Below are 12,274 nucleotides of genomic sequence, written 5' to 3'. Positions count from 1 at the left end.
GAGACAGGAAGGATGACTGTCCTGAACAGCACGGAGTCCACTCACCTTGGCACACGAGGGCAGAAGTCCAGCCGCCACGTGAGTGGCCTCAGGAGAAGCAGGAAACATTGAGAGAGGAGGTTGAGGACACTCAGGACTTTGATGGCTGACCGTGAAGCTGTAAAAAGGTTTGGGGGCCAGAAATGAAGACCACAGATGTGGTCAAGGTAGTTTGGTTACCCCTGTGGTTCAAGTAGCATCCCCTGTGTGTTTGCGTTCTCATTGTGCCTGACATGCTGCCCTCAGGCTCCCGCTCACAGCCCTCACCTTCAGCACAGGGCTAGAGCAGACAGGAGCGTCCTCCTCCAGCTGCGCAGTCAAACCATCTGGTGTTACATCCCTTAGTACGAAAGCGATGGCGATGGGAACTAGAACCTGACAGGGGTGTGACCTGCTGCAGAGCCGCGCTTAGAGAAAAGTAGATTAGGCTACACAGTGGGGAGAGCAATTACTACCTTTATTTTAGGGAAAGACTTCTAGAACAAAGCTAGCTAGCTGTGACATGAAGTCATCAGCATTTAAGGTCATGCTTCTCAAATCATGTTTACCTAGTAGTAGATGTAGACCTCTTTTTTGTAGAACACTGAGGAAGAGCTCTCATAGCCCATTGTTGAAATTAAATACTACAAAAGTTATTTAACTTATTTTAGGTGACATATTTCAAAGCAATTTAGTGAAGTTTATATACCGTATCAGATGGTAATATAGTATATCAAAGATGGTAAACAAACTGAGTGAGTCAGTGTCTGGAACACTGTTGAAAAAAATTGTAAGGACTGGTCCAGTGGGAAGGAATTCCATCATCAATTACTAGTGCCTTCCCTGGGCAGGGAGACAGGTGATATACTCTTTTGGATCTTCATACATCCATCAACCGATCTCAAGCATGTTTCTGGGAATAAGAAGCTGTAGACTGAAGTATGATGAGCTATGTTCACGTTTTCCTATAGAACAGGGGTTGACAGACTGACCTGTGGAGCCAAATACAGCCGCACCTGATCATTTACCTATTATCTATGGCTGTTTTCATGCCACAACGGCAGAGTTGGGTCGTCGTGACAGAAACCATATGGCTCACAAAGCCTAAAATATTTACTGTGTGATCCTTTACAGGAAAAGTTTGTCAACCCCTGAAACAGAAGAACAAACCAACAGTGATCATTTACCTATTATCTATGGCTGTTTTCATGCCACAACGGCAGAGTTGGGTCATCGTGACAGAAACCATATGGCTCTCAAAGCCTAAAATATTTACTGTGTGATCCTTTACAGGAAGTTTGTCAACCCCTGAAACAGAAGAACAAACCAACAAAGTTTAATCGTGCTAGGCCTCACAGTGGTCTATCAACTATACAATAGCAGGCTCCCACAAGTACATGATTTGAGAACCACTGTGTTGGGAGACTCGGCTTAGTGTCAAGGAGGCCGTCCCCAAGCTCATAGGAACATAGCATAGAAACACTTTTTGCAACATGGAGAGAGAAGCATCAAATAGGACCACGAGTCTTAAGTTTTCCCTTACTCTGTTGCTCTCTAGATGTTTGTTTCTCATGTCGGTATCTTACCTTTTTCTCTCCTCTGATGGAAAAAAGTCTATATTCTCTGCCTAAGATTTTTCTTTTTTTTACAACAGAATATATACGCCACATACCTTCATAGTGTAATAGATCATCTTTTCCTGTAGAGGCCCTCAGTTGGAGGTAGTCAGGAACTTCCCAGAACTGCTCCATCCTGTTGGTAGGAATGTAAACAGGTACAGCCACTATGGAGAACAGTCTGAAGGTTCCTTAAAAAACTAAAAATAGAGTTACCATATGATCTGTCAATCCCACTCTCGGGAATATATCCAGAGAAAACCGTAATATGAAAAGATACATGCACCCCAATGTTCACTGCAGCACTATTTACAATAGCCAAGACATGGAAGTGACCTAAATGTCTATCATCTGTCAATGATGAATGGATAAAGAAGATGTGATACATATATATAATGGAATATCAATAAGCCTAAAAAAGAAAGATGTGATACATATATATAATGGAATATCAATAAGCCTAAAAAAGAATGAAATAATGCCATTTGCAGCAACATGGATGGACCTAGAGATTATCATACTAAGTGAAGTAAGAAAGAGAAAGACAAATATATGATATCGCTTATATGGGGAATCTAAAATACAACACAAATGAACTTATCTACAAAACAGAAACAGACTCCAGAGAACAGACCTGTGGTTGCTAAGGGGGAGTGGGGGAGGGATGGATTGAGAGTTTGGGATTGACATATACACACAGTACTATATATAAGATAGATAACCAGCACGGACCTACTGTATATATAGCACAGGGAACTCTACTCAATATCATGTAATAACCTATATGGGAAAAGAATCTGAAAAAACAATTTTATATATATATGTGTGTATAATGGAATCACTTTGCTATACACCTGAAATTAACACAACAAACATTTTAAATCAGCTAAACTTACAAAAAAAGATGGTGCATCAAATAAATTAAAAGTTTCAGGAAAATAATGAAAAAAAAAAAAGTGCTCCATAACAGATAAGAGGAAGAAGTAGGGGGAGATAAGATTGAAAATAGGATCGATTTTGCCTGTCTTTTTCCTCCAAAAAGTAGGAGATCTGGAGTACGAGGATAATAAATTTGGCTCCCATTGCCCACTGCACTAATTCCATCTTGACATCCTTCCCCTTCAGAAGCCCCACTCCTCTTCCTCTTCTCCCTCTATTACACAGAACTTGGAAGCAAGTCAATGATAAAATCAAGAAGAGGCAAGAATCAGGCTTGCTTTCTAGAAAAGAGACAGATTCTTGAGGTCAGGGTCCTCCAACCATCAGAAGAAAAGTTCGACCCCCAATTTATGCCCTTACCTCCACCATCACTTTCTTCCAAGGCAATAGTCTGTGCTGATTTGGGAGAGGGGGGAATTACAGTCAAGACCAGGGTTACGCAAACCATGACTCAGAGGCCAATCCTGTCTGCCACCTATCTATCTTTGTAAGTAAAGTTTTATTGGAACACAACTCCCACTCATTTGTTTATTATAGCTGCTTTTGCATAGCAAGGGTAGAGTTGGGTGGTTGCTACATGGCCCACAAAGTATAATTATTTACTACCTGGGCATTTATAGAAGAAGTTTGTCAAGACCTGGAATCAGCTCTCTCTTTGTCCCAGGACTCTCTTCTGCTTTGCTCAAGGATTCTTAATGATAACTAGAGATCTTCAACAAGCAGAAATGGCCCTACAAACAAAATCGCCTTCCAGATCAGATCTGAGCCACTTCCAATACGCACAAAAGGTGGAGGAAGGGAAGGACAATGACTTAATTTATAGCAGAGTTCCCAGGCTCAAGACACAAGCCTCGCCCTTACATCCCATTACCTAACAAAGCCAAAAGCCCAGCTGCAGATGGATTCTCTTGTCACTATAGCATTGAAGCAGATACCCTGACAAGGCCCAGAACTGTTTGGAAACAAGAGAGTAAAAGTGGAGTAAATTAATTTGCAGACTTAGAAATCCTTCCACTGTCCAAATAACTCAGAGAGCTTTTCAAATACCCAGAACATCTAATGGAGCAAGGAATGAATCTGACCTCATTCCTCTGCCCAGTGCTAAGCACACAGCTGAGCCTCTGAGCTCAGCATCCAACAGAGCTCTGGGGTCAAGGGAGGAGAGGGGCCTAGGAAAAGGAAGAGTGAACCATCCCTGTCCATCTAAACAAAGTCAAACAGTGCTTTTCATAACGTCCCTCTGCCTTCACCCAATTTTAGCTCCCTCTTGGCCTCACCTCAGTTCCCAGCTCCTGTCTAGGACTGAGACCCCACGTCAAGGCGAGGCCAATGGGGCAGAGCCAGTAGGAGGTAGATTGCTAGAGAAGGCAAGAGTGTGTGTGCGCTCCAGAACCCAGATCCCGGGTTCACTTCCCATTCTGTCATTTCCTTTCCTGTGTGATCTCGGACAAATGGTGTCATACCCGGTAGTTCATCCTCTGTTAAAGCGAAGAGAATGACAACACCTACGTCCTAAGATGATGTTAGAGATGAAATAAGATTCTATGGATAAAGCGCCTGGCTAATAATAACAAGCTGGCGTATTATGTATGCCTGTTGTAATTACCAGTCCCTATGACAGAGCTCAGGAAGAATTCAAAATTGCACCCAGATTACTACCCTCCAAGCCCTAATCCTCAGCCTATTTGCCACCTTCACCTGAGTTGCTGAATGCAGCTGGAGAAAAACACCCAACCGTGCTGACCAGATGCATTTAAAATTCACATCCAACAACTTCAAGCGGCCCTCGGTGCCTTCCAGAAACCCTGCACTGTTTCCCAACAACCCCCTCCCCTTCCTCACTCTCAGTTGATAACCTTGCTTCTCGTTTCACTGAAAAATAGAAACAGGAGAAAACTGCTGCATACTCCAGGGCTGCGCCATGCACATCACATCAGTCTACTGGATGAGCTCCCTTGGCATAGACATCTCCAAATTATAGATCCCAAAAGTGAACATGGCAGCTCCATCTTTCCACTTGCTCAAGAGAAAGATGCAGGAGCCCTCTTTGACTCCTGTTTCTCCTCTCCACACTTCACAGTGGATCCATCCCCAAGTCCCATCAGCTCTCCTTCCAAACATGTCGAGAATCCGACCACCTCCCACCACTGCCCGCTCTGGTCCAAGCCGTCATCTATCACCCAGGTTACACCTAGCCTCCCTGCCTTTGGCCCTGCAGGCTTACATTCTTTCACGACACAGCAGGCTCAGCATCCTTTCTGTGAAGTCTGTTCACATCACTCAGAGTAAGGGGCCTACGGGAACTGGTGAGCACACGCTGAGGCCTCCACACTGCACCTTCTGGCCACCATCTCAGGTGAACCCTTGACTACTCACCCTGTATAATATAATACTCCCACTCCCTTTTTCCATGTTTTTTTCTCTATATCTTTATCACCATCTAAACTATCTTATATACTTACTTGGTTATACAGTCTCTTCCCCAACACTAGGAGGAAAGCACCCCAGGGGTATTCTGTTCACGGGTCTCTCTCCCAACCACATAGCAGGCATTCAATAAATATTTGTCGAATAAAAGGCTGAATGAAAAAAAAGAAGAGCTTCCCTGGTGGCGCAGTGGTTGAGAGTCCGCCTGCCGATGCAGGGGACAGGGGTTCGTGCCCGATCCGGGAAGATCCCACACGCCGCGGAGAGGCTGGGCCCGTGAGCCATGGCCGCTGAGCCTGCGCGCCCGGAGCCTGTGCTCCGCAACGGGAGAGGCCACGAAAGTGAGAGGCCCGCGGACCGCAGGGAAAAAAAAAAAAAAAAAAGAGGCTGAATGAACGGTGTCCTCTAAATCAGCTTAGAAAATGGGGCTCTCCCGCTTAATGGGCCCTGCTCTATGCCACCATCTATGTAAGCAAGTTTGTTTAATCCACACTAGCCGTGTAAGCAGCTCACCAACTCATCTTAATGTGCCAAGGCCGAAAAGGGCCACACCTGGGTTCAGATCTGAGCCCGTCTGATTCAATCCGCATTTACACTGAAAATTAACAGCTCACATCCAAAGAGGAGCTTCACACAGAGAAATCATTTTTAAAAATAATAACACCCTCTTAATGTGTCCTCCCCGCCCCCAACCAGGTTCACGACTACCTCCGCAGCAAGCTGTGCTCCCTCTACGAAAATGACTGCATTTTTGATAAATTTGAATGTGTGTGGAATGGGTCAGACAGGTAAGAAAGGTCTGCGTGGCTGGGAACTTTCCAAAGGTGGTCCCCCTCTCCTTGCGAAGGCTCTGGGCTGTGTATCCTAAGCGGGATACAACCAAAGGGAGATCAAAATCGGCCCCGAGGCCTGGCAGAGACGCACCGTGTAGACCACTGGATGACCCTTGAGGCAGGCCTGGAAAGGAGGGAGGGATGAGTGACACCCTTGACTCCTCTTTCAGGACTGGCTCAGGGGACCACTTAACCTCAAGAAAATCCTACCTCGTACACACAAGACACTCCCAGAGCTAGGTCAACATGGCTAAAATGAAGCTCCACCAGCACATTTCCAGCATGAATAGTTCAGATGATTGCAGAGTGGGCTTTCTAGATGGAAAATTATTCCTCGAAGCTGCCAGTATAGACCTGGCCGAAGGCCCTGGTGGTTCATTAACCGAATTCTACTCGGCCTCATTTATCACATGTCCTGAAGGTGATTTATGACTGTTTTAAGGCCTTTGATTTCAACAGTACTTCCTATTACCTCCCCATAGTTTCTTTCTGGTTTGACAAATATTACAGGTGACCCTCTGATTTCCAGGAGAAGTAAGCACAGTCTACCAGGGGCTGTTCCTCGATGAAGGCAGCACCGGCAGTAGTACTCGGAAGCGGGGAAATTCTATCACGGCAAAGCACTCGGAGAGTCGAGCTCTTAGTGAGCGCAGGCTCTCCCTCTGTGACCCTTGTTGGGCTTTTTTTTGGTCAGTGATCCAAAATCAGCCTTCCACTTAGGCCTGGAAGGAATCACCACGTGGCAGAGGACGTGCCCAGTTGGTAGAGGGCAGAGGGCAGAGCAACTGTGACATATTAACAAAGGCCCTCGAGGGGAAAAGAAGCTAGCCCAGCCCTATTATTTTATTTATTTTCATTTACAACTGTCATTTATTCATTGTTTATTAAGAATAGGGTTTTTTTTTTAAATATTTGTGGTTGTTATTGTTCCAGTTTCCCTCCTATCTTAACCAAGATTCAAAAACTGTACTTACTAGGTACTTTCACACACATGATGTTTTTTAATCCCGACCACAATCTATCGAGATTGTTTTCACCATCCCCATTTTCCAGCTGAGGAAACGGAGGCTCAGCCAGATAAAGTAATCTGCCCAAGCTCATGAGCTAGTAAGCAGTAGAGACAAGAGGAAGAGTTTGAATCCTAAAATCAACACGCTTTCCACCACATTACAATTTCTTTCCATAACTGAGAAAATGTTATTCTTGGTCCAGATAAGGTTGAGATTATTTTCCCAGAAAAGACTTTCTCTTACTGTTTAAAAACAAGTCGAGTCGGGCTTCCCTGGTGGCGCAGTGGTTGAGAGTCCGCCTGCCGATGCAGGGGACGCGGGTTCGTGCCCCGGTCCGGGAAGATCCCACATGCCGCGGAGCGGCTGGGCCCGTGAGCCATGGCCGCTGAGCCTGTGCGTCCGGAGCCTGTGTTCCGCAACGGGAGAGGCCACAACAGTGAGAGGCCCGCGTACTGCAAAAAAAAAAAAAAAAAAAAAAAAAAAAAAACAAGTCAGGTCATGGTGAGGGAAGCAAAGGTCAGTGCATGGGAAGCAGTGAGGCCAAGTGGCTGAATGCTTGTGCCCCAGAGTCAGGCAGATGTGGGCTGGAGAACTGACTTGGCTACTTATTAGATGTGTGACACTGTACAAGTCACTCACTTTTCCTCCTGTGTAAATCCCTTACATGGGATGAAGGAAGAGTAAATGAAGTCTGGGGTAAAGCACTCAGCACCCTGCCTGATGAGGTAATAATAGCTCGCTCTGCGTTCTCCCATCCTAACCATCCAGTCAGAGCCTCACCCACAAACAAGGCCATGCCCACCTCCGCAGGGGGCAGCCACAATGGGACGCTACTTGGTGTCTTTCCCTCAGCCTGTCATCTTGTCCAAACTGTCGCCATTAAAGAGTCAGTCCATTGCTTCTGGAAGGCTCTGGCATTCACTGCTCTCTTAATCAATTGGAGATATGCCTGAGAATGGATAACTCTTGTAGAAAGGTAGGAACCATCTGTCAGTCCCCTCAAAGGCTTACTTCCTTATCCTACATCCCTTCAGAATTGAATTTTTGTTTACTCCCTTCCCGAGTGAGACCATGATGGCATCTAATTTTTTGGAAAAGGCTGAATTTAGATCTAGTTCTTAGCAGGGGGAGGAAACATGCTGGTATGTGTGCTGTACTGCCAGCATCCCTCCTGCAGTGCTGATGCAAGAAAGCCTTAGCGGTCGGGCAACACAGAATCCCTCCTACTGTAGCTGTGCTCTAAATGTACACAATACAATGACGGTTGTTCTCAGTGTTCCTACTCATAACTTCACCCCAGCCTCAGAATCCTGATGTGAGGGAGGTGGGCTGGGATCATTAAAACCACTGGACTCATTTATGGAGCCCAAGAACCAAAAGGAATCTATTGGTAAATAACAAGGAGGGCTTTCAACGATCCTTCACCCAGCCAAAGAGTTTGTTGCTCTTAGTGATTCCAAAGAAACTCAACAGTCACACTACAAAGCCTGTTGCAGTTTTGGGTCTCTTGTTTGTTTCTCGTGTGGTGCCATAAACTGGCCACTTTGTGGTGCTGTTTGCTCTAGAAAGCCTTTGTCTGTCGCACTCAGTCACTCCCTTTTTCCTCTCTGCCTTGCAGTGTCATCATGACGGGCTCCTACAACAACTTCTTCAGGATGTTTGACCGAAACACCAAGCGCGACGTCACCCTTGAGGCCTCGAGGGAAAACAGCAAACCCCGAGCTATCCTAAAACCGCGCAAAGTGTGCGTGGGGGGCAAGCGGAGAAAAGACGAGATCAGTGTCGACAGTCTGGACTTTAGCAAAAAGATCTTGCATACAGCTTGGCATCCTTCAGAAAATATTATAGCAGTGGCGGCTACAAATAACCTATATATATTCCAGGACAAGGTTAACTAGGAGGACAAGTTATTACTTAATAATCTCACATACTGAGTACTAGTCAAACACGTTTTTAAATGTTTCTTTGGGTGTTCATTTGATGCATCGACTCTAATTTCCCTCTGCAGGAAACAAATGGAATAGAAGTCCATGGAGTCCAACCTTCCCAAATCCCCAGTTCTAAGAAATTTTGTCAAACCCAACAGGTTCTGGGACACTTCTGTTTAGAATTGAGAGCTGCCAGCTAACAGTAATTCTTCCATAGCTGACTTGAATTTCTGATGCTTTCATTGCCCCGTTTTCTCTGGTGGGTCCAGTGTTTTGTTTCTAGGTGTCTGCTGAGATAAAATGAGGTTGTCTGTAGTATTTAAAGAGAAAAGAAAGAGATACTTTTTTTTTTAATTAAGCAACTCCATTTGATGATTGAAAAAAAATTCAACGAAAAATAAACACCGTTTACTCTACTCTTAGAGAAATTCTCCTTGTTTTGTGAAAAATCGGAACCAGTCAGCATCTCCTGCCCCTACAGCACTTTTTTTTTTTCCATTTTCCATTTTCTTTTTCACAATTTCATTTGAACCAGAGATTTATTTCACAAGGCTGCAAAGAGGATGCAGAATGGGGAGGGAAAAGGGCCACATCAACTCTGCTATATTCTTTTCTCGTAAGCACCACAGAAACAGCCTGAGAATTTGGCTAGGAAACACCATGAATGCTTCAGGGGACATAAAGAGAACACTTCGCTTCTCAGAGTTAACTTGGCAAGGCCATGTGCGGCCAGATTCCATCTGCTGCTTTGTTACTGTTGCTTTTTGTTGTTTTAAATGGCTCCATATAATCGTCTACTTACATGTTCCTTGGCTTTTTCCCTTCAACCTTTTCCAGCTTATTTATTCCATTGACTTCTTTCTAAAGGCCGAGTCCTGGTTGTTTATTATCTGGCATTCTAAATGCAACAGTAAGTTGGAGGCCATGGCAGCACCCCTGGCTCCCCGAGAAAGTGTCTCCAAAGCAGCCCCCTCCCCTCTTCCTGGGTTTTGTAACCAAAAGTAACAATCCATCAATCTCCACTGTAGCTAGAACAAAAATGGCCAATACAGAATGCTGCTCTGTAAAGGCTAATCAAGTGCTTCTAATCCACCCTAAGCTCACCATCTAGAAAAACAGACCAGAGGGTTCTCCTCCTACAAAAATGGAATATGGGGGAATCAAGAAGCTTTGACATCAAAGTAGAGTCTGCTTGAAACTGGGGAGGCTGGTTCATCCTTCCCACCCGTTGAGGATTCAGACATATAACTTCCAGAAGGTCTCCTGTGACGCACCTCCGGGAAGGAGACTAAATGAATTCAAAAGACAGAGAAATTTGAAACGGAGGCTCAGGGAGGAGGTGGGAGGTACTCAAAGCCGGGCCTGGGCTCAGTGTCTCCATTCCTGTCACCGTGACTCATTTCCCCAGACTTGCATTTAGTGAAATGGCTTGACATGAGAATTCTCCTTTTAAAGAGAAATTTTCTTTCGCATTGTATATTTATAAGAAGTCCCAACGTTCAAGTGTAATTTGTTTTGGAAGAGGGAAAAATGGTGAAAGAACCATCTTTCAATTCTAAGCTACTATCCATTTAATAACAGCTTTTTGGCAAGGAAATAACTACTTAAATGAACAATTTCGTAAGATGCGGCTCAATTTCAGAAACATTAAAATGTGAACAAGTACATCTCAAAATTGAGGAAGCATGTGGATGAAAGCGTGCCTTTCTTCTCCGTATTTATCTTTCCTGTGATGAAAGCCCCAGTGGAAACTCTTGGGGCAGGATGCCTGGCCTGAGGGGGACAGTGTTCTCAGAGGAGACCAAGAGAGCATCAGAAACTTGTCCAACTCACACAGAACTGTGGTATCAAGATAGATAGAAGGACCAGCCGGTTCCTGTCCTGAGTTGACCATCAACTTCCTCACAGCCTTTTCTCTGCTTCCCCAACACTCAGCCCTTCTGTCTGTACCAGTTGACAGGACAGATCATTGTTCCTCATACTTAAGCATCGACCCACCTCTGTACTGTTCCTCATTTCACATTTATTTAAGTCACCTTTTCTAAAAGCAAGACTTAGCCTCCTCCACACAAAGAATATTCATGAAATGTCAGTTTTAATGTTTTGTTCTAACATTAAAATGATCACATAACCATTCGTGTAACAAACACGTACCCATTCACCACCTACAGGCATTTTGTGAGCCCCAGGACGCATGCTTACCGAACTTCGGGACACTGAGCTCTGATGCCACAGAACATTTAAGCCTTTGGAGCCATCAGAGACTTGCCATGGACAGCGGTTCTTCACAGACTGGAGTCAAGAGTGTTCCCCGGAGCACATACATGAACAATTTTGGTCATGCCTTTAAGGGGTTCACAGGCCCCCCTATAGCCTACCTGTGGCCTCCATCTCAAAGCTCCTACACTAATCCAATACCCTCACCACATAGGTGTACAGTCTGAGATCTACAGCGTGGGAGGAACTTGCAAAAGACGTCAGAGCCAAGAGCAGAGGGCCGCCATCCTCCCCTTCCCCCTGAACAAAGGATGCACCAGAGCAACCATCGAAGACTCCTAAATGCAAGCAGGAGGAGAAGGCCTTAGAGGTCAGGCCTTGGCAACAGTCCCCCACCACCATGCTTCAGCCAATGACCTGCTCTGCGCCAGGTACAGAACTAGGTATTTACACTTGCCATCTCCTTCTGCCCCAGGGCTGGTGATTTTCTTGGTTGGTGGCACCTAGAAGTCAGTCCCTTTTCCAGCTGACACTCAAAGCTATGTGAAAGCTGACTTGCCACCTTTTCGACGGTTTGTTGTGCTCTCAGAATCCTGCCCTACCTTAAATTTACCCCACAAGGCCTGCTGCTTTGTACCAGCCCTCAGGTTATACTGGAGGATGTCTGTTGACTTCTGGGAAATGGGAGCTGCAGCTTCCCGGGCTTTGGTTAAAATCATCCTAATGCAACAGTCCATTCCTGACATTTTAACAAGCAGTTCAAAAGCTGAACGTTGGCAGACATCCATGCTTTCACCTCCAGAGGGGGAAGGTGAGCTGGAAGAAACAGAGAAGGAAGATACAAGGCAGCATGCAGCAGTGGGATGTCCAGAGGTGAAGAGGCAACAGGAACCAACATGCTTCTTAACTCTTTAATCTCTGGCTCCTGCCTTTACTCTTGAGGGCGGGGGACCATCTCTCAACCTCTCAGTGACCTTGTAATTAACTCAACCGTATCAACATGCATTAGGCAACCAGCATGTGGAAGGCAGAACAATTGTCAGGTGGAACAAAGATGAAGCTACGATTCTTTTAGCTCAGTGACCCGATGAAGTAAGTCAGCTGTCTCCAAGGTATTTCTTTTGAACCTCCAGGGTCCATTATAATAAAAGTTAGACCCTCTAACACCTCATCGCTGACAACGTGGGAGACCATTTCTCTTCCTTCAAACCTGCAGAGTAACTACCCAAAGCTTCCCTCCTACCCGCCCCCACCCTGGGCCCCATTCTTTTTTCAGCCCCTCTGCT

The 12,274-nt window shown here is 45.3% G+C and overlaps 1 protein-coding gene across 3 annotated transcripts in view; it reads left to right on the top strand.

Annotated features, from left to right (window-relative positions):
- The window catches only part of PPP2R2B (protein phosphatase 2 regulatory subunit Bbeta), a 656,680-nt gene extending 647,493 nt beyond the window's left edge, over positions 1-9,187 (top strand). For all 3 annotated transcript variants that reach the window (XM_024731397.1, XM_024731396.1, XM_024731395.1), the window contains 2 exons: positions 5,697-5,788; positions 8,462-9,187. In XM_024731397.1, coding sequence (XP_024587165.1) covers positions 5,697-5,788; positions 8,462-8,741 — 372 coding nt within the window. In that variant the 3' untranslated portion in view covers positions 8,742-9,187. The remainder of the gene's footprint in view (positions 1-5,696; positions 5,789-8,461) is intronic.
- Positions 9,188-12,274: the final 3,087 nt, after the last annotated feature.

The sequence above is a fragment of the Neophocaena asiaeorientalis genome, unplaced genomic scaffold, assembly GCF_003031525.2.
Source record: "Neophocaena asiaeorientalis asiaeorientalis breed wild unplaced genomic scaffold, Neophocaena_asiaeorientalis_V1.1 scaffold531, whole genome shotgun sequence".
Lineage (NCBI taxonomy): Eukaryota > Metazoa > Chordata > Mammalia > Artiodactyla > Phocoenidae > Neophocaena > Neophocaena asiaeorientalis.
The sequence above is the reverse complement of the archived record's forward strand: the minus strand, read 5'-3'. Positions and strand labels throughout refer to the sequence as shown.